Here is a 27,428-nt window from a genome sequence, read left to right on the forward strand (position 1 = left end):
CAAGGGCCTTTTTTCCTAAGACTAGCTTAATTCTAAAGAATGTCATATGCCCTTCTGAACAACACATCAAACTGCAGGGGAAGCGCACTGAGCAATACCCTCCTGAATAAATCTGTCCAGCTTATGGCCATTAACACAAATCCCAACCTCTTTTCCCATCAACTGATATTGATGAGTGAAGAGGCCACTGCAAGCTTGCTTTGGTGGCCATTAGTAAATTCAATTTTATTTTACTTTTTTAAAAAAACAGTAAAAGGCCAAACACTTCTGTATATATCAAGCTAAAGAGAGTGGTTTAAAGAAGTGGACATGCACACAGGTTGACAAATAGCCAAGTGATTTCACATTTAGCTATATACAACATCATATCATCTGCTCAAGAGAACAAGATGAAAATATGTGATATTACGATTAAGGATTAAGGTTTTAATGGCATGAATTTAGGATGACTGGCAGTAAAAATACTCAGGAGCTGTTATGCTGGCTACCACAAATGACTGTTTTTCAATCCCTTACATCATAACACCACCACATTTTAGAAGTAATTAAAAATATCAGAGTTTCTGAAGAATTTTACAGGCAACCTTTTTCTACACTATTATCTGTAAAGCCAAACTCCTTTTGGGTCATGAAGAGAACACTAATATCCACGTGCATTACAAAACTTTAAAACAAAAATAGGCTCTTCGACAGATACCGCTTTTTTGGATATTTTAGATAATTAAGATAAGAAAGCACTTTAGCCATTAATTCTTCTTTATAAATATTAGTAACTTTTTAAATACCAGCTTCAGACCAGTGCACCTTTTTTTCTGCTCTTAAATGATGTCAAAACTCACAGAATAGCTTCTTTCTTTTTCACCTGTTTACAATACTTCGCTTCACCTCCAAACCACAGCAGCCCAAAGGTCCAAGCAGGAAATATTAATTCCTGGATTCATAAACACTAAATATAAGAGGGAGGAGACCTTCCAAAGGTCCAAACACTTAAAACTGGTCAAAATAGAGCACAAGATACTGGTCTTTCAATCAAAACACTCCCATGACAATTGTGGCAGGCAATGGGGACACTAATTTGGTCAGGACATAGATACTGCGGTTTTCTTCACTATCATGACAGGTCAGAGATCGTCAACTTGACAGGTCCTTTGTGAACACAGTTGGAGACCTAGATGAAAATCCTCAAAAGTAGATAAAGGTGGCAGTTGCCTTCATGAAGCCAACTGTATACAGTTAAGTCTGCCTCAGTATATGATTACGAGCACAATTCTGCTTGAAACAAGAACATGCACTTATTGCAAAGAACAAGTTACACCAAACAATGCTTCAGCACAAAGTGACTAATGCTGTCTCTTCACCAGGCAGTATGGGGTGAAAACTTATTTTATATAATATCAGAAGTCCTACCTTTCCCTCTAGGGCCTGTATAACTGTACTCAAAGTGATGGAGATGTCTTGCTTTTATAGGCAAAGACCAGGAGGAAAAATAGCATTTTTACCAGATAGCCTACCTGTAAAATACAAAATACCTACAACCCACAAAAGTCCTTATGATGTGGTTTAGCAGAAACACTGCATTAGCAGTTGTTAGGATGATCGACATAAATCATTCATGCATTTGCCATGGATTCACTCACATAAATTCAACACCAGAGCACAGCATCCTGCTCACATGGAATACAACCACCAAAGTGTTTTTCCCAGAGCACATGCACCAAAAATGCTGCTGGTTGCAACAGGCACAATCGGGGACTCCAGCTTTCCAATAGCTGACACCTTCATCAAAGCACAGGTGTCTGTTGCAGGCTAGAGTTTCTTACTAAATTTGAGTATTACAACTATTTCAGGAAATCCTTTAGGAAAAAGCATGTCCACTTCCCTAACTACTTAGGGATCTTTTTATTTGTAAAAAATCTGGGTTTGGGCAGTCAGGGACCACTGAGTAGCCAGATACAGGACTTGAGAATATTCTCAGTCATCCCCTGCTTAAGTACCCTGGCACTGAAGAGAAAACGTAGCTTGAGTTCAGCACTGAAGCCCAAATGCAAGGCAGAAGAAAGTAAGATGAAGAAGGGCATGAAGCAATGAAAGGATATGGGGAATACTGGAGAAAAGAAGATAGAACAGTTTTCCATCAGAAATGAGCTAAACTGAAACTAGAATTCCTGAAGGTCCATAAGCGAGTATCTGTGAAATCCAGTGGAAAAATTCACACTGTATCTTTACTTCCAGTGACTCCTCCATATTGTAGTTACAAACTACATTTAAGAAAATTATTTAAAACCATGCTTTTCAAACTATTTAGGCAACGCATTATTTTCTTAAGATAAAAACTGTTTTGTGAATCAACATAAGTGACTGCAGGGACACTAGGACATTCTAGCAAAGGGGTTTTGCATCTCTTCTACAGTTCAAGTTCAGACTGCTTCACAGGTTATGATTTATGATTCAAATTGAACTTTACAAGCAGTTACAGATCAAATTCTTCTTGTTTCTTGGGGCCCAACCTAAGACAACACTAACTTGCAGAGTCTTTATTCTACAAATGTAGCTGCAGTAAACAACTATAACCAAAGTCAATGCAAGAATACAACCTCAATAATAGAAACACTAAAAAAAAAAAAACCCAAACAAACAAACAAAAAACCAAATTATCCCAGGAGATGAGTACAGAGGCATCTTCTACACACAGAAAAAGTATCCAATTTTATTGAAGTTACCTGTGCATCAGTGTCCTGTCTACACAAAGGGTATGATAAAATTTGTTCATCACAAGGGGTACAAGTATGATTAAACTAACATTTGCAAGCCATTTAGATGCTACAGTGCAGCACCAACAGCAGAATTCAGCAACAAACAAGTAATTCTGTATTCAGACACGTATTTGAATGGTGCATTAGACCACATGCTGAACAACATACTGAAAAGCAGTTCATTCAGAAGATTGGCCTAGTACAGAAGGGAGGAAGGGAAGGTGAGTGAGAAGGGGAAGAATCTGATTGCACGATTAATTATAGGCTTTCTGACAATGCATACACACACACAAAGAAGCCATATTAAGGTTCTTCCATACACCCTTAATTCTGGGGTTTTTTTTCTTCACTATTAACTGCTTGACGATTCTGTCACAATTTACAGCTATTTTTAAATATTACAGACAAACAACACAGCATGTATCTGTGTGTCAGAAAAGAAATAAGGAGCATATATAATGCAATGTAAAATCTATTCATGTTTTTCTTCCTACAGCACATTGCCAGTGGATTCCATGATCACACAGTACCATTAGGAAACCAGCATCACCAAATCTATATTTAACTAACCACCTTCTCATTTAGATAACAGGTTATAAGGGTTCTGTATGGTAGTACAGAATAAAGATTTTAAAGCAATGATTGATTTTGCCGATCGCAATAAATGTTCTTCACGATATAGCTAGCATCTGGTACTGTTTCCATTTTTACATTGAAAGCACTATTATTTGACAATTTATATATACAAGGTATGGCTTTATTGTTGAGTAAACTTGCTCACTCTGACGGCAGCTGCTATGAATCCACATAATACAACCAGGAAATTTTGACACTGATCCTATACAACATTTTTAGCATTTATTATTTAAAAATCATTATCTGTGCATACTTTAAGCTTTCTCCGCCTGAAGTACACACTCAAGAGCTTGGATAAAGTTCAAAGAAACTTGCAAAAATTATTCCATTATTTATACTGGGGGAGAGGGAGGGTAGGTGGGGGGAAATGTGAGGGACTCTGATTTTATGGCTGCTGGCTTTCTCCATCAGGAAACAATCCAGGTTTCCTTTCATACATTTGTGACACTATAATAACCATCACCTACTTGACTTTAATTAAGCATATATAAAAATTAATATTTTTGTCTTTGGAGAATTATCCCCAAGTGATGTCTAGTAGAAAATACAAACCAAAGGCCTCATTTAATCCACCTACTCCAGGGTTCAATTTCGCCCACAATGCGTAACTGGAATTGCAAGTGGATTTAAAGAGACCATGAGAAAGAAGGAACTCACCATTCTAACTACTTCAGGGTAAGTCTGCTCTGTCAAACAGCCTCTGCTTATTGTAATGTAGTCCACCAGTTCATTAAGAGTGGAGCGCTTGTATTCTTTCATTTTAAGGTCTGAAAGCGTGTCCATGAAGTCAAAAATGACACAGCACTGTTGAAGTTTCTTTAGGAACAGTTCAGGCTGCTCTGAAGATGGAACGTCTATGAAACAAGAAAGGAAATCTTTGTGAGTCTGGCATCTTATTATACAAAACAGGATTTCTTTTTAAAGATCAATTTCAAAGGAAAGCAGCATTCATACAATTTTTCTAAAACAGAGCTCAGATTAACAAACGAACCCCTTATACGAACTGTGTAACTATTGTGTGTTTGAGATTTGAACATGTTGTAGAAGTAATTTAATCATCACCTGCTATTAAGAAAATAAAGTTTACCAAAAAAGTCCAAGCTAAGTGGAGAATGCAAACACAACAGCATTCAAGGCTTAATTCTACAATAGATCATTACTTTCACTGGAGGCTGACATTCACCATTGTTAACTTACACTCCCAAGAAGGATGAAAGAACTGTCAAACAGATCAAGCTTGATTAATTTATATTTCTAAAAACACTGCGTCATTTATAACTCTATGTGAATATACATGAATATGTATACGAATACACAGCAAGACTATAATTCTGCAAACAAGTTTTCAGATTCAATGATTATCCCCGCGCTGACACTTTCCAGAGCAAAATCAATTTTACTGGAACACAATGAGGATTTTTTGCTGTAGTATGAACACACAACATGCATCAATAGGAAAATCTTCACACAAAATAGTAGCATGTGCTTGACCAATAAAGTAAGCAGAATGTACTACTTACTAGTTTTTGCTCTGTTTTCTTAATTCTCAGCAGATAAAAGACTTAAAATAATAAAAGGAATGTCAACTTCTTAGTGGTTTCTTAGTTTACCAACTGTATTAAAAGAGTACATAGAAAGCTTAGTTTATCTGATGTTCATGTACAAAGGAAGGTAACAACAGCAGAAAGTTGCAGAAATGAAGTAACACATTTTTACTCTGAACGTATGCCCTCAGACTAGAGGGCACTTCACTTCCTTTAATCTACTTTAAAAAAAAAAAAAAAAAAAAAAAAAAGGCACAACTGCTTTGTCAGCTACAGAATCCAGCAAATGACCTTCCAAGCAGTAATACAACATGCAAAAGAAAAATTCTGCTGATTTCAACTAGAAAAATTTTAAGACTAAAAAATTTGTTTCTTTGTTAAAAACCTGGCCATACTAGTAAAAAGCCAACCTAAGATGGAACTTATCATTAAGACACAAAAATACATCAAGTTAAGGAATACTTGGTAAACAATGGAAGCTGTTAGTAGCTGTATAGTAGTTTTAAGGACAAGGTACCATGAATCTGTTTTAATTAAAACCAGGTACACAACAGTTACTAGTTTAAAGTTCAAAAGACCTATGAAATATTACAATGTCATAGTATATAGCTACATTGTTTTGAAAAGTACTGATAGACATGCAAGGACCCCAAGGCACTTCACATCAACTCTCTGCACTGCTTAATCACCGAAAAGAATAAATATGGATTGCAGTACAATAAAGATGCTACATGCTTCCTGACGTGACGTGGTAAAGCACAACAGTTCACTCAACATAAGTCCACTTACAGCTGTGGTAGTGACAGGACTCAATAAGTTAGCAAACTGTATTCTGCAAAGAACAACCAAGATCTTGGCAAAGTTCAGTTGACAATACCAGGCAGCACACACCATCTCATATTCATCAGGCTTTGGTAAGCTCTACAACAGCTGTGTCCAAAAGAAATTAAGGGTGGAGAAGAAAAGTGGTATAGTTATGACACCACACTTCATATCATCATAACTGTTCATCCCACATTCCCACAGGCTATATTCATCTGCAGCACTGAAGATGCAAGAAACGTGGTCCTGCAGAATTGCAACAAGAAGAGCTACATGGGAGAAGAATCCCCGCAAACACCTCTGGAAAAACTGAAGGTCCCAAATCCAGGTCACCCTAAAGTTGTTCCACTGGCCAGGTCTCTCACACAGGTTCAAACGCCTCACAGCAGGCAGTGCTGAAACCTAACATAAGCCAAGGAGTCAAAGAAAGTCATTAGCCCTCGTCCATTATAAAAAAGACCTATTCTATTAGCAACCTTTCTAAGGTTACAGTCTTACAGGAGATAAAGGGCCTGGGGAAGCAAAGTACTTGTGACTGCTCTCTTGATTACCAGCCTTCAAATAACACAAAAAAGGGAGAATGGACTTCAGAATTCACTGTTATTAGCAAGCAGGCAACAATTAATTGATTAACAATTTCTTCCAAAAAACAGACTGTAAATGCAAGTGGGGTGGGGAGAAGAAGAGCCAAAAGTGCAATTGGTTACTTTCCAAGAGTATTATGTTTAATTCTAACTTCCACTCTGTACTGGGTTTGTGTGGCAAGGTTTTGGTAGCAGGGGGGCTGCAGGGGTGGCTTCTGTGAGAAGCTGCTGGAAGTTTCCCCTATGTCCGACAGAGCCAAGGCCAGACGGCTCCAAGACGGACCCCACCGCCGGCCAAGGCCGAGCCCATCAGCGATAGTGGTAGCGCCTCTGTGATAACAGAATTAAGAAGGACACAGCAGGGGGGGAAACTGCGCAAGAGCAACCGCAGCCGGAGAGAGGAGTGAGAACACGTAAGATAAACAACCCTGCAGACCCCAAGGTCAGTGCAGAAGGAGGGGGAGGAGGTGCCCCAGGCGCCGGAGCAGAGATTCCCCTGCGGCCCGTGGGGAAGACCATGGTGAGGCAGGCTGTCCCCCTGCAGTCCATGGAGGTCCACGGTGGAGCAGATATCCACCTGCAGCCCGGGGAGGACCCCACGCTGGAGCAGGGGGATGCCCGAAGGAGGCTGTGACCCCATGGGAAGCCTGTGCTGGAGCAGGCTCCTGGCAGGACCTGTGGCCCCGTGGAGAGAGAAGCCCACGCTGGAGCAGGTTTTCTGGCAGGACTTGTGACCCCGCAGGGGACCCACGCTGGAGCAGTCTGTGCCTGAAGGACTGCAGCCTGTGGAAGGGACCCACGCTGGAGCAGTTGGTGAAGAACTGCAGCCCGTGGGAAGGACCCACGTTGGAGAAGTTTGTGGAGGACTGTCTCCCGTGGGTGGGACCCCACGCTGGAGCAGGGGAAGAGTGTGATGAGTCCTGCCCCTGAGGAGGATGAAGCGGCAGAGACAACATGTGATGAACTGACCATAAACCCCATTCCCCATCCCCCTGAGCTGCTGCGGGGGTAGGTAGAGAATCTGGGAGTGAAGTTGTGCCCAGGAAGAAGAGAGGGGTGGAGGGGAAGATGTTTTCAAGATTTCGTTTTATTTCTCGTTATCCTACTCTGATCTGATTGGTAATAAATTAAACTAATTTCCCCAAGTCGAGTCTGTTTTGCCCGTGACGGTAATTGGTGAATGATCTCTCCCTGTCCTTATCTCAACCCACAAGCCTTTCGTTATATTTTCTCCCCCCTGTCCAGCTGAGGAGGGGAGTGATAGAGAGGCTTTGGTGGGCACCTGGCATCCAGGCAGGACCAACCCACCACACACTCTTTCTTATGCTATCTATAACCCCCCATAGAACTTGAAAACATGTAAGTGGTATCAATAAAATCTACAATGTTACATGAACATAATGGGGGTTTAGTTGCATTGTTCTACATGGCTTGCACACATTTACGTTGACTGACAAGGATAGCTTAGTCAAAGAAAAACATAGGCTGAAATCAAATGGGAATCCATTAAAATACAATTCAGCGCAAGTTATAACCAGACTCAAATGACTCAAATTACATTCATTTTAAGGTAGGGTCGGTATTAAACAAAAAGTTAAAAATGACTAAAGCATTAAAATAACTAGTAAAAGTTTGTTTTCTTTTTTCCTCCAGTTAAGTATCTGGAGGTGTGGGAACAAAACGAAAAATACAATTAAGTTCTTCTCAAGAAAAACCACTCTAGAACACTACATTAATTTCATGCCAGCATTACTACATCAACAAGCCACGCAAACTATAGGGGCAAACCAAAAAAAAAAACCCAAAACAAAAAAACACCCACAACCAAAAAAACCCACAAACAAACAACAAAAAAACTCCCAAGGCCCCACAAAAAAAACCAACCCAAACCCAATAGTTCTAGTCATATCTACTTTTCTTTATTAAGCAAGTTGCCATTCACCCTGCGAAATAAAATTGCAACAAGTTTCATGCAATAATATTTGCTACTGTTCTTAGGAATTTGGGGTGCCTTGGGAACAGGGTAACACCTAATGCCTAGGTTTTTTTCCACTTGGAAACAGGAAAAGTATACAAGAGTGAATTTTAAGGGGTCCTAATATGCACAGCACAAGAAAAGGGCAGCAGAAATCAATAAAATCAGTATTCCATGTTCCCAAACTTCCAACAGAGACCATGCCATTAGTTGGTTTGGGATTTTTTCTTGTTTGTTTGTTTATTTTTTGTTTTTGCTTGGGGGGGGGGGGGGGGGTGCTGTTGTTGGGGGGGGTTGTTTTGTTTTGTTTTGGGGGAGGGAAGGGGGGGCGTGTGTTTCCTTTAATCCTCTAAAGCCTCTTCTGCAGCTGTACAAACCTTTCCAAAAGATCACTATTCCCCAGCCACTCTCATGCCACTATTCGGAGCAGGGAGCACACTGGTACTTGGGGTACAGACCCTATTGAGCTCCACAGCAGAGCTGAACTCCTTAATGCAATCACTTGAAATGAAACATGCAGTTCGTTACAGATGTTCACAGTTAGCTGACGAAAAACAGATCATTTTCTTCTCAGCAGATGGATACTCAGGGCTTTCAATGAATTCTGCAACATTTTACTCCTGTGCTAATGCACAGCCAAACACTTAGGCCCCCAAATTTAATCACCTTCAATATTACCATTGTATCCACTTTCAGTTGAAAGAACTGAAAATTGAGCAACTGCTCTAATAAATCCATGTAAATACCAATAATACTTTAATAATCTATAAAATGAAATCAAAATGACTCTATTGAGTGGCATGTGTGATTTATGTCGAATGCACAGGAGAGTATACATTTATTAAAATCCAAATTTAAAGAAAGATAAACTTCCGCCTGAATGACCGTGAGAACTCTTCTCATTTTCAGAAGGTCTTTGCTATGAGTTAATTTTCAGGCTTGTCAGTTTTCTCTTTAGCCATTTAAAACTCTACAGAGCTTTTGAAATACACTGAGTATTCATATATTCAAAGGAAATTGGCTTAGTGAAAGCAAGTACTAATACATCTGAACAATGATAATGAAGATAGAATCAGAGCCTTTAACAAAATCAAGTGTTTTATAAAGTTATCAGAAAAATTGACAGAAAGTACTGTAAATTTTTTTAGACACGGACCAACAATTGTTACTACAAGGGCTGAAATACTAATTCTAAAATGGCCAAAGCAATTCAGTTTCTCTCTTAATAGCCTTTTTCCAAAATAATCCTAATCCAACCAGCCCATCCCTTCTCATCAGTCATCTTTGCAGTCTCTGCTTTCTGCATCCTTTTATCAAATAAAGACATAAAAATCTGATAGCATACTTTTACTGCAAGTCTCTAACATATATTAAAAATATTCATGTTTATACTACACTCATATTTAATTAAGGTCATTTGCAAGTAACCGATTTTGGATCATAGAAAACTAAAACTATGCATCAGACCAGCAAAATTGCATCCAGAGAACTGAGCTATGGTTCTCCTCTCAGTGGTAGTGAAAAGCCAAGAAGGGGGAGATACTCAACACCTGGATCAGTTTCCTGATCCACTTCAGCCTGTAGTTTTGCAGTGAAGGGTATAATGCCAGGAAGTGAAGAAGTAAAGACGGGGGGGAGGGATTGAGCTGCTTAAACTAGCATGGCAACTGCAAGGAAAAGTCACAGGATTGCAGACACAAGACAGTATAGTGCCTAGAATGAGAATAAAACAAGACAAATTATGCAGATTATATATAAATTATTACGGGAAACTAGGATATGCTCACACATGCTACCCTGCATCTACATAAGTACTATCAAAATGTTTATTAGAAATTAAAATCAAAGTGCCCTCAGAATAACTATTGCTTCTGCTTCCAGTATATACATTACTGTTATTAATTAGCTTGATGATGTTTGCATAAAGAACTAGAATCATCTTCTTGTATGTTAGTAAAAGCAAGCACCACCATTTTAAGCACGAAAAATAAAAACATGTACTAAAATCAAAGTATGTTCAGAATGGGGGACAGAGAGATTAATAGTAACTTTTTTACTCACATTAATTTTAAGAACTTCCTTATAATTTCCAAACATCTGAGAACTATGTATTCACTTGCCTCTGCCACTGAGATTGTTTTCCATATTCTTTCCCTATCAACTTAATGGCAAAATAATTCCCCAATTTTTCTTCAGTTTCTGTATTGTCCAGTTACTAACTAAACCTAGGATTATTATTGTTGTAGTTCCGTAAAATCTCCTTGTGCCAAAAAAGCTCTAAAAAACCCAAACAAACTGCCCACTTTGCTGCCACTCACCAAGCCACCAAGTTGAACATAACCAACTACTGAAGCAAGGACCTACCTGCACAAAGCAGGCAGTTGTGCATACATCTCTTTTATGTTTATCCCCCGCAGGTCACTATGAAGATTCTATTTTGTAAGAAGCTAACTTTCTAGTTTTCATTCAAATAAAAATAGCAAATTTGAATTTGAAAGCCTTTTGGTCTTCTTTGAGAAGTTCACTTCAAGAGGAGGTCTAGTGACACCCAGCTTAAAGCTTTCACCAACTCAAGGTCCTGTCATACATATACCCAATACATAATGAACCACACTTCTGTAAGCCACTTTTCACTGTAGACTATTGGTCTTAAGATGCCAAGAAGTACAAATGTTTGCCCTCTCTTTCTTACGCACACTTCTTGAGAAAAGTAATCACTATCCTGATTGCATTCATTTAATTTTCCTGACTGGCTGTCAATATTATGAATGCTTTGTCAAGTCAGTAATCATTCATTCATAATAGGTGCTTTTTTCAAAGCTACTTTCCCAACCCATTCTCTATACTTAATAATTATACAGGCAGGGCAGCAGTTAGGCATTGTGTTCCAAATATACAAAGTCTAACCACAGTATCAACATTATTCACACAGCAATAAATACAGCGGGACAAACTCAAGCTGACTTTCATGAGTGAACACACACAAAAAGAAAAGCGCAACATTAACATACTGTTCCCAGCACATTCAAAAAGCATGATTAGAAGTGTAACACAGGACATACTCCAGCACTTCTCCTGATAATCAGTGCCTCTTCAGATAATCAATCACAAAATTGAGAATTATTTCCCTGGCCGTAAATTTCTCATTGATCAAACTGAACAAGTTCTCATCAAGTGGGGGGTCTCCTGGGTAGTTTCACAAGGATCCTGGATCATGCAAATCCCTCTACTGCTTGCCAATACTCCCCGATCGTTTCACAGAGGTTTTCAACAAACATAATTTACTGGGATGAGTAGCATGAATGCAGTGTAGATCCTGCCTTGGGCGCATATGGAATAGCGTTATAAGCAACAGAGGATACTTCTTAATAGACATACTCTCAGTCATACACACTGCCAAAATTTCATAGCATAGATATATTTTTAAACACATTAATCAAAATTCTGCCTTTATTCACTTAGGTAAAAATCTTATGAACTTCAGCCCCCTAATAGAACACATGGATGAAGGGCTGCTGTTTCCTTCATCTCAAGACCAGGAATTGAAAACAAATTGACAATTAAAAAAAAATTCAATAAAGGATATTTTTAAAAACTATGAAGTTTATGAAACTTCAGTTAAATTTTTTGCCTGCTTCCACAGCAGGCATGGTGCAGGCAACAGCTCAAGCCTCCTCACATTCACCCGTACGGCTCAATCCAGAGCCACAGCAGTCAAGGTGTCAATGAAAAGATTCCTTTAGGCTACACTTCGTCAGTCTGTGACCAACACTTGTTCATCCCACCACTGACTACACCAATGGTATCTGTGCTGTGAACACCTTTCAACTTAGAAGTGGACCAAGACCACAAGCTTGATTGTCAAAGCTACTGATGAGCCATAGCAAAATACTACTTCATCCATACTTGTTGCAAAAGCACTGTATTGGCGCAAATTAGCATGGATGATGTGTCACCCTCAGGTGAGCATTAATGGGAGAAAAGCAAGTGGATGAGTGTACCAAAAAATTTTCGGAAGAACGGCAAAGCAGCTATGAATACTATGAGAAAGGGACAGAGTGGGAAGCCAAAGAAGGCAAAGCAACAACATTAAAAAGTATTAAAAGACCAAGAGAGAAAGGGAATAAGGTAGAGCATGAGCAGACTTGGAAAAGACAGAGAGGAGAAGATTGTTTGGGGAATAGGCAATACAATGAAAGCAGCAGAATATTTTAAAAGGAAAAAATAGGAGCTCAAAGTGTTTAAGCAAAACAGAAATGCACGAGTCAGTGGTTAGGGGCTAGATTTGACTAATCAGCTACATATCTGGAGGTTCCTGACACTCTGACATCTTCAATATATCCCATTATATTATTTACAGTGAGTTTGCATGGACATCAAATTAACACTTATTTTTTAGCACAGGTTTTGTAGGTTGCTTTCTTCCCACACCTCCTTTTTACTAATATTTTGAAAATGATGATTACCAATTTTTATCTTTTTTAATGGGAAGCAAAAAGTCTGGCAAAAATACACATAAACGTTATTTCAATTTCCTACATTGAATACGTGGCACAAAATCACCAAATAAGACAAAAATACTTTGCTGAAACACTAAGAATTATTGTGGCCAATTTTCCTGGACTGACTCAAGTTTCTTTTATACTGGCTTAGAAAGTTCATGCTAGTTGTTTTAAGTAGGTTATTACTGAATTGCTCTTTCAAAGTACAAGCTAACCTTCATTCAGAAGAGTTGAAGCCACTAGGTTTGCTGAACAGTCATTAGAGAGAGCTGCTGTCCATGTTTGTCCTGCCACTTGAGAATACTGACCTCAGGTAGTGAAGAAATTATCAGGATACCTTTCCCACACATCTTCTGCCTAATCTTCCACTGTTGCAATATGAAAGACATAACTGTTTCTTTTCAAAGTCTCCTCCAAAGGCAAGCAGAAAAAAAAAGGGGGAAAGGGGGGGGGGGGCGTGGGGTGGAGATTTTAAAGGTTCTTAGGAAAAAAAGAAAAAAAAGAAAAAAAAAAGAAAAAAAAAAACAAACCCAGAAACTGTTCGTCTTGTACTTTCTACATTTATATAAGCATTTATAGGATTTGTGGGCCGGTTTATTGTTTGGGGGTTTTTGTTTGGGTTTTTGGTGGTTTGTTTTTGGTTTGGGGTGGGGGTTTTTTTAGGTACTGACCTGTTAATTTAGCTAGGTGTGTAAACAACAAAAAACAACCCAATACTATGCTGGAAGACAACACTAAAACCTGGTGGAGGTTTGGAGCTCCCAGAGCTGTGTTAGAACATTCTTAGGCTAAGAATCAAAATAGCCACAAACCCAAAGATCTCAGAATTTTAACATCATGTTCCATTATAAACACAAGACTCTACATGAAAAAATCTTTGCCCTTGGGTTTTTTGAGACTCTAGGATTAGTATGTAAGCAAGTATCACTCCTTATATCTTTGCTTAATTCTAGCTGGTAATGCCTCCAGTGCTGAACCATCCACTGGTTCCTTTCAGTTGTTACCAGGAGGAGCTGTACACCAGAATTAAATTCAGGCTTTTCTATAGATGTTTGAATAGCAAAAGCTACAGGTAGAGCAAATGCAAATCCAAAATAAGCTGAACTTACCTACTTGCTCAGCTCCTCTACCCTAAAAGACATCACAAAGACCAGAGACAGGAATACCATGTAAACAAAGCCATCTCGTTTTCCAGGTGATTTCTCAAATTCCAGATGTAGATCAAAGCTACACAATAGTAACTTAGGGCTCTGCTGGGTCACCCTACTGCTGTCTTCCTTACCTTTCAAATCACTTACAATCCTTCAGGGTTTTTTTCAGTGTATTTTTAATTGCCTAGCTAGTCTCCAGGACCCTGCCATCCTCCATACATTCCTAAGTTCTTAGTAGAGCACTGGAATTCCAAACATCAATAGAGACACAAGTCTCAGGGCATTATTTCAACCTTGTCATGCTATGCTCGTGTCACTTTTATCTTGTACTTTGTTTCTGTTAATTTTAGAGAGAATGATGGATTACACTGCAGCTTCAACTTTACCTTGCTACATTGTGTGCAATTTTTTTTTTTTTGCATTATAAATTAATGGCAAATATCAGAAAATGGCAAGACTAGCAATTTATAATGAACTTCTCATGGCTTCCAGGTTCCTTGGATGACAAAAAAAAATCTAAAACCCAGAAAAATGTTTACAAGTTCCAGGCTACTAAGAAACGCCTTTGCAAAAAAAGTCGGCCTGCTGACCTAAGACAGAAGAATCCTTAAGAGGATTATTGTCTTCCTTTTGATAAGATTCTTATCAGATCACAATTTTTTTCTGCATGACATGAGAAGCTTTTGCTCTATAATGATCATTAAATATAAGAACACAAACATGTCACAGCCATCTTACAGTTACCTTCCATACTAACTGCTATCACAAGGCAGTTCAGGATTTGCATTGGCATTTATTTGTTTGGTGCATTAAGTACATAATGAAATCATGATAAAATTATATATCTGTAACATGCTTCCTGTAAAAGTGCAAAAATTATACCTTGCTTAGTAAGTGCTCTGAAACTGCCATCCGTCCAAATAAAAATATGCAATACTAATTTTGCTCAAACTACAGAGTTGCTCTATGATATTCATTCAGAAACACTTAGCCACTTGCAAAAAAAACTGAACCAAGAGCATAGGAAGCCCAAAACATAACTCTCATCCAAACAGGCTCAGAACAAGGGCCAGGATTGCTACTCTGCTTGATACTGACCCACTGATTTATCCCAGAAGTCACAGGAGTAATTCATTCTCCAGTGAAAGAAGTAATTAAGTGAGAGCTATTCTACATACACAACCCACTGTCTAAGAGCTCAAGCTTATATTTTAAAATATTTACATTTATTAACTTAAATAATATACATGCATATAAAAATAGATTTCTATAACCCTATTTATACATTTAGAAGAGTTTAACTGAACCCTGAAAACATAACTTCCATCCCCTTCTCATTTGGTAGTATAAATTTAGTCAAGAACATATTCTACTCTATGCTAATTTACCACAATAAGTCTCCCAACATTTTCCAGTAACGCACTATGCAATCCAACTGTCCGTCATGTGTTTGCTCGCTCATTCTCCCCATAGAGGGAACAATGTGTGTAATGGTAAATTCTGTGGAACTACACAGGTGTAAAATGCTATGTTTGTGTAAGAAAAAGACAAGATTTAATAAACATACCCTGAAGTTATGATGGAAGATGTGGAAACAAACTGGGAGTTCATTCTGAAGTCCCCAAATGGACCACCCTGAAAGCTCAACTTCTTACACACGTTTCCTCTTTACTGCAGAAGCTCCAGCATGACAGAAGAACAACCTTATTCGATTTGGCCTTCATTATTCATTTAGTCTTCTAAATACTAGTTTCAGCCCACTGAGATCCTCTGAGGACAGAATCAACACCTCAAGCTGGATGCAATGTTATGCCAAAAACAAGCTGGGGTTGCAAGGGATGATGCATCTGCCACAGCATGTCCCTCAGGAACACCAGCCACAGCACTCACTGCAAACCTGCATTTCTGAGCACAAGAACATAACCCACGCAACATCCCAGCTGAGCCACGAGAAAACACAGGAAAACCTGAAGGTACATCCTGATCTACACACTGGGATTACATCTCTTGCCAACTTAGAAACTAGAAAGCATTGCTCAAGAGATGCTACATAAGGACTTTGCATCCACAAGCAATCCACATGGTTTCTTTGTCAAGAAAGGAGGTCACCAGATCATTCCTTCCTTCGAGATACGTTCCTTGCATAAGGCCTTCTAGTGCTTAGGCTCAACCAGCTGCCCTGAGATAAGGTCAACTGTAAGGCTCAGACTATGTTATTCAATACCTTACGACAATAACTCAAATTAGTCAAGCTGTTAGTTAAGTGAACACCCTTTCTCATATTGCCAAGCCCAGAAGATCTAAATGACAATAAATAAATAAATAAATAAATCTACTTTATTTTATTTTGGTTTTGCAATTACTGTAGAGCTCTCCCACATTCCCTGGTGCACAGAAACCTATCCCTGTTCTAGACCATTTCTACAGTAACCTCTTGATCTTCAGATTATTCAGGATCTGCAACCATTCACCAATAGAGGGGAAAAACATGACATTTATATAATACTCCCCTACAATGTGTCAAGTTAGTCTGTGTTATGCTGGATATTTTGTTATTTGTATTATCATTACATATGTCTATGTAAAAATACCAGCTATTCCTTTAAAAATAGGATCTTCTCCATCACAGAATGGCACAGCTCAGTTTTAAAAAAATGTAAATGAGAGACATTTACCAATAATTATCATTCACCTTCAGACTCCATTGCTTTGTTATACCTAAACCAGGTATTTTTGCTAAAACTTAGAAATCTGACTGACATAAGAGTATTAGGCCACTTTTCTATCTTTTAAGCAGCAACTTTTTTTTGCCACCTGGATCCTAAATGGGGTAGACATTTTATCTCCCCAACACAAGGTTCTAGAGAGAAAAGACCTTATTTCTGAATATTTGTAATTGTCTAAGGGACAACCCTTATCATAGCCTTGCATTACCATAATGCGCATGGGCGTTTTTTTCAGAACATCTTTACCTCTGACCTCTTCCAAAAACACTGAATAAGAAAATGCAGTTTTCTTTTGGCAGAATCTATTTACCTGCATGCTTGCATATGAATCATAGGGGTTTTTGTCCCTCAGAAATGCCAGCTGTTACTGGACAAAGCTATCTGATGATCACTGGGCCTTGGCACCTGAAGTGAATTTCTCTAAAGATTACTTAGCGCCTCTGCAATATGACTATCAGTCTACAATAGTATATTACCTTTAAAAATAAATACTTGACCCATTACAAACCGTTCTGTATTAAGTTCTTAAGATTCACAAACAAGTTTGAGAAAACTGAAAACTACAAAGATAAGGTTACGTCATGCAACTAATGTAACCAAAGGTATCGCTCTGCTGCACATCAAGTCACTTTGAAAAACTTTGTTAGTTTAGACTGTTACAAATATTAACCAGACATAACAGTTTAGGCATTAAATATAATTAAAGCATTCCCTCTGCGGTTAGCAAACAATACTCTTCATCATCAACTGCTACCCTCTCTACCTCTTCCAAACTACTCATCAATTAAGGTGCTTCTCTGTTGAAGATGATAAGCTGAAATTGGATTGCTAACAACATTTATCCTCAGCTGTACTGTGATCGTAAACTTAATCTTCAGTTGGCATCCTGGCCAAATTGAAGTCAATGGGAGTGTTACGTTGGTTCATCAGAATTACGATTACACCTTTGCTCTAATTGGCAGAAAGCTCATTGCTTACTAATCAAAAAAAGGAAAAGCAATCTCATCAGTTCTGTATTGCATGAAAAATGAATGGAGAAAAACTCAGCAAGAAAAGCGTGTATTTTGCAGGTTTATACATACATAGGTAAGTCTGAAAGCTCCTCTTCGTAAGTGAGGTAATCCAAATACACTACTGGTGAATTAGCTAACTTTTAAAAGGCATTTTTATAGACCCTTTGCAGGTACAGGTCACTGATCAAGAAAGCACATATAGTACAGCAAACATGCTTTGTATCTGACCATATGAATACACAGATCATGCATTCTTTAGCTTGCCCATACTTTTTAGGAACTAGCAGACTTACCACTAGACCACTAGCAAGAACTCTTAACTTAGACACATCCTTTGTCTATTTAAAGATAGGACTTCAGGTGCATCCTTTTTTGCCTTCTTTATTTTTCATGAAATATCAAATTCACTAATACATTATTAAATGACAAGTAGAGCATGCCATTTACAATGAAAATTAGTATTTTAAGTAATTACCTCCACTGGACTGAAGTTTATCAAGACAAGGCAGACCGCATTCTACATTCTCTTTACTTTACATTCAGGCTGTATCAGTGGGCACATATACAGATGGCCCTTTCCCAATCCGATAGCTAACATGCAGTCAAAGTAGGTCAGTGAAGAACAAAAGAGTTTTAAACTATACTAATCCAGTGGCTTCAGTATCCTACAGAAATGACAGAGAAGGACCGTGGAAACAGTTGTGGTCACAGGACAAAGTTATAACTGTAAAGGCTAAAAAGCAAAATACACCCGTGCCATCAAGCTCCCCTCCGTGTACCTGGCTTATTACTTAATTATTTGGTCTCTGAGACTCCAGCATGGTCAACTAATCGCCTTCAAGCAAACCTACTGAAGCAGCACTTCTGTGTGCCTTACTCCTTCCTCTGAGAGGTACTAAAGTATCAATCCTTCAGGTAAGACCTCACAATGTAGCGAGCTTTACACCCACTCCTCTGGTTCCTGTCATTTTCAGAGGATGTTACAGCTCGTTTCATTTTAATATCAATGCTAGCATTATCTCTCTTGTCAGAAGGGAGTGAAGAACACAGCTCCTTAAGCGTTCCTTCGGCAGCAGAGGCCCTTCAGTTTGAGGCTCCAATCTGGTATTGCTTCTTCCCATTTCTCTGGGCTGCTCCTACCTTTGCCTGTTCATGGAGTTTCTCCCAGCCATGTCTGTAATACTCCTTTCTGAAGCTTGCCTCTTTGTCTTGCTTCTCTCAGTCTGTAGCTGCAGACCTTCTCCAAAACAGCCCCCAGCTTCTCCAAATGCCATCTATTTTTACCTAGGCGCTGCCGTCTCATTCCGGATGCTGCTAATTGGCCCCTTAGTCACAACTGGAAAAGTAACCTAGTTGAGTAACTCTGAGCTGCTGCATTGAGGAATCTGTATGCCTCACACTTGCATTAATTCAAATGAGGAAGCTTCCAGTGAATTTCTTCCCATGCAAGATGAAGCCCAGAGTTTAGTACAAATTAACCAGAATTTAGCCTCTAAGATTCTATAGCAACTTCACTCACACACCTTTTTTAAAGTAATGACCTTCCCGCAAGAAAGTTTTATGCATTTAAAGTTCTAAATCCTGTAAGGAAGCACCACATAAAAATAGGAGATAACTGTAGCACTAGAGATCAACTGTACTCTACCTATTCAGCAGTCTTTTCTTTTTTCCCCACATATTACCTAGACCAATCTGTAAACTTGCAAGGATCTACTCAAAAGAAATGACAGAAAACTCATGTAAAATTAGACTTTTAAAGAGTGAAACAAGCGATGACAATACACACATACAAGCAACCCATTCTGAAACAGGTGGTTTTCCACACAGACTTCTTTCTTATACACATGACATAAAACAGCTGGCTTCACAGCTACAAAATGATGTTTCAGACAACTCAGCGAGCCCTGCTTGCTTCTTAATCACTTCACTAATGAAAAGTTAAGTTGAAGCATCTTGGAATTTCCTCCCAACTATTCTGCTTCTGCATAGTTATCAACCAAATTGGTACAAACAGGAAAAACAGATCATGAGATAGACAGACTAGTTAGGCAGCTTCTACCAGGAAAACACTAGGAAAAGTAAATAACTAAATGGTCTAAATTCATTCTAAATTACTTTACAGTCACTGTAATACTTTATTATTCCAGGAGAAAAGCAAATTTAAATGCTGAGTATTTAAAAGCCATTACTTCAGAAATACAGAACATAAATGAGAAAATTACCATTTTATTAAGAGAACTTGACTCATTTTTACTAATGAAGACCGCAATCATTTAATACTAATATAATGAATCCCTTCTAGAAATTCTGAGGTTACCACAGACAAACACAGCGTGCTTTTTTGACAACACAAATGCAACTATCAGATGTCCCGAACATCATCTGTAAAAACAAAAAGCAGAGCTTTTCGACAGATTAGTAATCCTGGATTCAGTTAAATACTGGCAGGATTAATACTATTTCCTAGGACGAAAGAAAGATCCTGTTCCACCCCATAAAGACGGCACAGGCTGCCAAGAGTAAAGGGAAGGGCCTTCAGCTGTGGATCATTAAGAAACAGCCATTTAAAAAAATGGGATGTTTTGGAGAAAACAGCATCCAGTAAAACGGTGGAGTACTTTTTCCATGTGGACCCAAGAGAACTTGAAATCATTTATTCTGCAAATGAGAAACTGAATGCCTCTATGATGGTTTGTTTTGCTGAGAAAGGAACTTCTTTTCACTTGAAATGAAGGCAAAAAGGATCTGCTTTAAATGTGATTCTGCTAAAAAGAATGAACACGTACAGCAGACTGCAAAATCCTTGCCCTGCAAACCACCACCACCATTAGCCCTGCACATCCCTACTTCCCACTCTCACATTAGTACAAGTTTGGTCCAGACTGAGGACTCAAGTAATACAGCAAGAACTCAAGTTAACTGTATTATAGAAAGGGATGCACATCTATTTCAGTTCAAATGTATGCCTCAAAACCAATGAGAAATGCTTGTTTGGACTGTCGTGGTTTAACCCCAGCCAGCCACTAAGCACCATGCAGCTGCTCACTCACTCCCCCCCACCCAGTGGGATGGGGGAGAAAATCGGGAAAAGAAGTAAAACTCGTGGGTTGAGATAAGAACAGTTTAATAGAACAGAAAAGAAGAAACTAATAATGATAAAGATAACACTAATAAAATGACAACACTAATAATAAAAGGATTGGAATATACAAATGATGCACAGTGCAATTGCTCACCATCCGCCGATCGACGCCCAGTTAGTCCCCGAGCAGCGATCCCCCCGCCCCCACTTCCCCCAGTTTATATACTGGGCATGATGTCACATGGTATGGAATACCCCTTTGGCCAGTTGGGGTCAGCTGCCCTGGCTGTGTCCCCCTCCCGACTTCTTGTGCCCCTCCAGCCTTCTCGCTGGCTGGGCATCAGAAGCTGAAAAATCCTTGACTTTAGACTAAACATGACTTAGCAGCAACTGAAAACATCAGCGTTATCGACATTCTTCTCATACCGAACTCAAAAACATAGCACTGTACCAGCTACTAGGAAGACAATTAACTCCATCCCAGCTGAAACAAGGACATCTTCCCATGACAGTGCTGTGAGGGACATTCAGTGCCTGGAGGGAGCAAGGCGTGAGCAGAGGGCAGGCAAGCCCCCATAGGACAAGCAGAACCCATCACAGGAGCACCAGGCAACCTGGGCCCTAGAACCCAGCTCAAAAGCATCCCTCTCTCTCTTTCTCCAACTCCCAAACCTCATGCTTGTTGACCCAAAATGCTGGAAAAATGTAGGGGAGTTTCTAGCTGTGGACACAACTGTGATGGGACAGGACATGGCTATTCCCAGTTACATACTCATATTCTCCCCGGGATGTTCAGGCATAGCCAAAGTAGGTTTTGCACAGACCAAGGCCTGATGGTTGTTGATCATTTTAAAGGAGGCTCCTCTCCTCCGATCTCTGAGGCAGATGTGGCAGGCAGGTGAATCAGCCTCACAGCTACGATAACCTGTGACAAGTCTAGAGACTCAAGGGATCTCCGGTGGTACTCAGCTCCAATCAGTCCAAATGCCCTGGGCTGGGCTCAGCCGCAGGAGAGGACACCACTGACTTTCCATGCCATGCATCCACCCAGCACACTTCCCTCCTGGCTTGGACTCATAGGTCCCTACTGCCCATGGGGCTTTTCTGCCATTTCAGTGTCATCTCCTGCACTCAACCAGGCCTACCAGAGATGGATAAGCTCTCCTGAGTTGTTTGTCCTCACTCAGATAAGGTGCAAAGAGCAGCCCAGTTTGTCCTCTCTCACTGCACACAGCCTTACCTGGACACACACACACAGGTTTCCTTGGCCTAATAGGAGGTTTCGATCAGGACACAGCAAGGCAGAGGAAATGAGAACAGGCTGCTTGTGCAATGAAGAGGAAAAACAGCAGGTTCTTCTGCTTTGGGCACTACTCTCCCCACTACAAGATAATCCTTCCTTGAGGCATCGGCACCACCTTAGGGCACTCATGGTGCAAGTATTTACCCCCAGCCCTCCCTTCAGTAGCTCAGATCACCTGAAAAAAGATCAAATTACTCCAATATTCAACCAGCTGGTAAACAGATGCAAGTTTATACATCAGTATTTTTTATTAAAGTACTTGTAAGGCAAACAAAATTGTATTATTATTGTACAATAACGTACTTCACCTGTTCAGGAATAAAATTTTATTATCATTTCTCCCATCCTCGCTATCTCCAAGTAACAGCAGACTAAGTAATCCTTGAATTTTCTTCTTTTTCCAATGTTACAATGTGCTCAGAGTTAAAAAAGTTGTGGGAAAAGGAGTTTAGATATTAGAGCAAGCTCAGACACCAGAAACAGTTTGCCTTGCAGACACTTCCCTCCTCTCTCACTTGCAGAATAAATTAGCTCAAGCAGAGCTCTCGCCATTCCTCTGCATTCAGCCTGGTTCTGGTATCAGGGAGCCCTTATTCCCCTCCACTGCACTGCACCTGATACAGCCCAGCTCCTCCTATATAACAGGTCTGTCCAGTTCCTCTCTACTCCCCGATTCTGTGACTGAGCAACAACTTCCCTTGGTTTTCCTCCTTCCCTGATCATCCCACCTTTTCTTGTCACTGCTTAGCAAGCTGCCATTAACCTTTTACTTTTGGGTAGGTCTAAGATAACAATCATAGGTCATTTTATGTTTCTGGGCTTCCTGCACCTTTAAAAAAAAAAAAAAAAAAGGAAGCTTTTTGCCTTAATATAAGTAATGAACTCATTGAGGTCTGTAGGAAGAAGAACTTTAGAACTATTTGAAAATGTTTAGGTGAAAAAAAAGCACAAACTGATGACCAGAAGAAATGTTTGAATTATAGTAATTGAAACTCTTAATGTTTTCTGAATGTCTGAGGGGTAGAATACACTAGGCTTTTGAAATTAAGCTTCTTTTCTATTATGCCTAATAAGCAATGCCAGTGTCCTTTCTTAAACCAAACAAAAACACAGTGGTTTTTTCCTATGGAAATATTTAAGAACACGACTGGTATGAAAGCTTCTGGATTTAAAACTTTCACATACTTGTCTTAACCTCAGCAAAAAGATGTGCAAAAAAATAAACTGAACTGCAATCTCTATTTTGAATTAAAATACAAATACAGTCCCTCTTAACATCCTTCAACACATGAGGATCAGCCCTTGCCTTGTTAATGTTACCATGTAACACACTAGCCAGAGTAACACAGACATTGACACACATTTCCCTTTATATGCCTACCTTTCGAATATTGAACCTGATTCAGCAATCCTTAATCAGGCAAAGTGCTAATATAATCAAATTAGACTTGTTTCTGAATAACACAAAAACCGGTCTTAATTCTGAAATGCAGGAAAAACTGTCACAACATGGAGATTGATCCTACGCTTCCTCAGACTTTAGGACTCTCAAGGCTAGAAGAATTCTGAATACCGGATCAGGTTACGAGTTGATCTAATTTCCACTGACTGTCTCACAAAGCTCATCGTACATCTGTAAATACAAGCCAAATAGAAGTATCATTTAAAAAAAGAAGGATCAGCTTTCGCCTGAGTTCACTGCTTTGCTACAGCATGCATAGACAGAATATTTTTAAATGATACCTGTCCATGAAAGTTTACAGCTGCTAAAGAAAGCCATCTCAAGTTATAAGCAAAACTCAAAACTTAGAACCTAAAACATAAACAATTAGAAAAAGCAAAACAACAAACAACAACAACAATAAACTAACACCAAAAAAACCCCAACACCTTATCCTTTGTTTATGCATAAAAATTTCACAATGAGTTGTCACTCAAAATAGTATCTCGGGAAATCCATCTCTTCAGTACATAAGAAACTATGACAAAAAATAAAAAATTCTTATTTTTTCAGACCTCTCCAACTTGAAGAGCCTTACCTTCATTACATCCACAAGATGAACATTGCTTCTTTCCATCAATGTAGCACTCCAGAGAACATGCCTCCTTTTAACTTGAGTGCTTACTGAAGGTACGTTTAAAAGTCCAACACTAGCCTACAGTCTAATTCACTTGTCTAACAAGTGAATTATATTCATAACTGGATGGTGATTAACACTAAACAACCCAACGCTCACACAAACAGCACAGCAAATCATTCTTTTCAAGCTGCCAATCATTGAGGTCAAAACATTCATGCTTTTAAGTCAAATTACAATCAACTTCCTCCCCACCCATTCTATTATTTGTTATTCATGCATTGACAAGAGCATGGAAACCACTTCATAAAAAATCATGGGTATCTTGGAAGAACCTACACTACTTAAAGATGAAAAACCATTTAAAAACCAAGAGAGGGAAATGGCTTCTTGAGTTTTAAAGACAAACAAACAAAAAACCCAACACCCAAACACCAAATAAACAAACCCCAACCAAAATTACTTTCCCCTTTCATTTGTTTTAGATACTTCCTTTTATCCTCTCACCATTTTATCCATTACAGTGCCCCCAACTACAACCACCTTCAGTATCAAGCCAAGCATTCAGAAATTGCCTTCTATTCCAAAACTTACAAAAAAGTTATCCAGACAAAGATAACAATGCTTTGAATCACAAGCAATTCACAAGGTTCAGTGCTAGCCTCTGAGAAATGTTAGGTTTAGATTTTAAAATTGTAGTTGTTAACAAAAAAATTAAGGAAAACAAAAAAAATACTGGTTTTCTATTTTATTTGCATTCAGATTCATGCTATAGCCCCTCTTTATCTTTCTAATCTATGTTACTGTCCAGGAAACTGCTTATAAATGAAGTATTTTCTAACAAAATGTTAGCAACCTCCTTGAAATACTACTTTTGACAGCACACAAAAGACAATGCTGCTAAAGACTTGTAAGAGATAAAGTTTTTCACGGCAGAAACTTTAATACTGCTGACACATGTTTCTGAACTTGAGAGCGCTCTCGGTTTCTGCTTACCCAGCCCGGATCTTTAAAGCAGCCGTGACGTAAGAGCGACAGCCATCGTCCGGCGTGGAAGGCAGCTCCCTGGCTGTTTACTGTCTCTAACTTCACTCCAGTTTTCGTGGGTAAACACACGCTGGCCAGTCCTTTCATTATCTGCATAATCCCAGCCTCTTTGATTACTGGACTGTAATACCAGTGCCCGAGTGAGCTTTCATTCCTGAATTATGGCCACACAGAACATGACCAGGGGAGTGCCAAACAAGATGATTAAGCAGCAAAATATGACAAGGCATGAATTATATTATTAATATTCCTATCTATCATTAGCCGCAGAAACGAGGGTTTTGTGCAGCCAATAGCAACTATGCATAAAGAAAGCTCTTCCACTTTGACACACCTTCAAAATAAGAGCTACTATTTATTTTGAGTAATTTTATTCTTTGGTTGCTTTGGCACTGAACTGTATTTCAACAGTTTACAAATTACTTCCTTTTTCAAACTCTACCCTGAAACAACATTGGAGGAAACTCTTCTTTTAAAAAGGCAGGCTCGAATTACAATCCTTTATTTTCAGAGAACGAGAGCGTAACCATTTTTCAAGAAGATATGCTGAACAGCTTTCATTTCAGCAATTCACTGCCTGTATTTAAGCATATATCAAAATCTCCACAAATTTTGGGGTCATCAGCACAGTGTTTCGTTTCCCTAAATTCGTAAAAAAAAATACATCAAAAAGCGAGTTTTAAGGAGTTTGTATAAACCAGCCATGAAACCTCCTTCTTTTTTTCTTTCTTTTTTTAATTTTCTCTCTTAAATCACATCATCAGCATCTCTGAGGTTTCACTCATTTCTGCAAGGGCAGCCATTCCCTTCTACCTGCAATGATCTGCTTATTTTTAAGACATTTGGAAATGAGAAGGCAGATGCTTAAGAAGGGCAAAGTTAGTGTACGGACGGACAGACAGATAACACATCACAATAAATTACCACATGTTTCACCACAAAATTAGTGGAATAAACATAGCTAAAGTCCTATGATGAACTTTTTGGTGCTGTAAAATATCACTTCACAATATTGGAAGTTGTTCAATATTCCCTAAGATTCTGACCCGAAGAAGGGAATACCAAGCGAACATACAAGGCATTTGCCACTGAACTGTTTTCAGTTGACAAAGATCACAGATGCACGCGGTACCAGCGTTCTCCCCACCAGTAAAGAAAGAGGGGAGAAAGGGCATGCATAGATAGTTGTGCTCAGGGCAGGCAGAAGGAAGTGAGAAAATAGAAGAGCTTAAGCAGGATTGCAGTTTAAAATTATTTTAAATCTACAGCCCTACTTTAACCTGGTGAGGCTTGTTAAAATGTGCTAATGAGAAGAAACAGACCTAGTGAAGAAACAAAATGAACCATGGATTTCAGTAAAAAAATTAAAAAAAAGAAAAAAAAAAAACACAGCACACTACGCTTAGGAAGAAAAATTAATTTTGCATAAGGAAATAATGAATTATCATAATTAATTTTAAAAACAGAGTAATTCACGGAAAAGTTTTATTACTTTAAAAAAAAAAAATCTGATTGGGAAGGAAGGGACTTCATGCTCAAGATGAACCAATGAAGCGAGAGTGCTCATACCTGTGGATCATACCTGAATTTCACTAGGCTGCATCATTACCTTTAATCAAGACTTTTTAAAATGTTTGTGACAGTCTGTGATTTTTGAAAAAAAAAAAAAAAAACAAGAAGAATTCAAGCAGATTTGCTTCTATTAAAATAAGATTAGAGCAATCTTTCAGTTACTTAGCTGTAATAAAAGCAGCAAATCTTGAGGAGTTTGTATAATGTCATATTTAATTTTTATCTCGTTTCTCTTAAACCAAACAAGAATAACATTTTAAAAGACTCATTTTTATGCTGTATTACTCACAAGATATTAAAAGAACACTGAGAAATAAAAAGATTCAGATTAAAAGCGTCCATTAATTTTCAATGCCCAATTTGGGACATCCTGATTTTTCTGAATGTTTACTTAGCACTGTGTAGTATTCAGGACTAGTTCCCACCAAGTTCACTTGCATTTTGAGTCATCACCCGTTCTGTAAATCACAACTCAGTGTCTCAGACTGAGCAGCAAATAGAGCAAGCAGTTCTGAACAACTAGCAGAGTATCGCCAAAGATATACAGAGCAGAGGAAACAACAAATTCTAATTCCTCCAAGGAAAGATTCAACTTGTCTAACTCATGAAAGCCTCGCTTTTCTTTCCAAATCCCTTACTG

At 38.8% G+C, this 27,428-nt stretch overlaps 1 protein-coding gene across 6 annotated transcripts in view; it reads right to left on the reverse strand.

Annotated features, from left to right (window-relative positions):
• Nucleotides 1–27,428, reverse strand: part of PPP2R5E (protein phosphatase 2 regulatory subunit B'epsilon) — a 77,625-nt gene that overhangs the window by 29,023 nt on the left and 21,174 nt on the right. For 4 of the 6 annotated variants that reach the window (XM_030035671.2, XM_041127974.1, XM_030035681.2 and 1 more), the window contains exon 3: nucleotides 4,047–4,243. In XM_030035671.2, coding sequence (XP_029891531.1) covers nucleotides 4,047–4,243 — 197 coding nt within the window. Of the gene's footprint in view, nucleotides 1–4,046; nucleotides 4,244–24,130; nucleotides 24,152–25,165; nucleotides 25,323–27,428 lie in introns of those variants that run through there. The other 2 variants (XM_030035695.2, XM_030035689.2) reach the window with 2 other exon arrangements.

Source organism: Aquila chrysaetos, chromosome 2, assembly GCF_900496995.4.
Source record: "Aquila chrysaetos chrysaetos chromosome 2, bAquChr1.4, whole genome shotgun sequence".
Taxonomy (NCBI): domain Eukaryota; kingdom Metazoa; phylum Chordata; class Aves; order Accipitriformes; family Accipitridae; genus Aquila; species Aquila chrysaetos.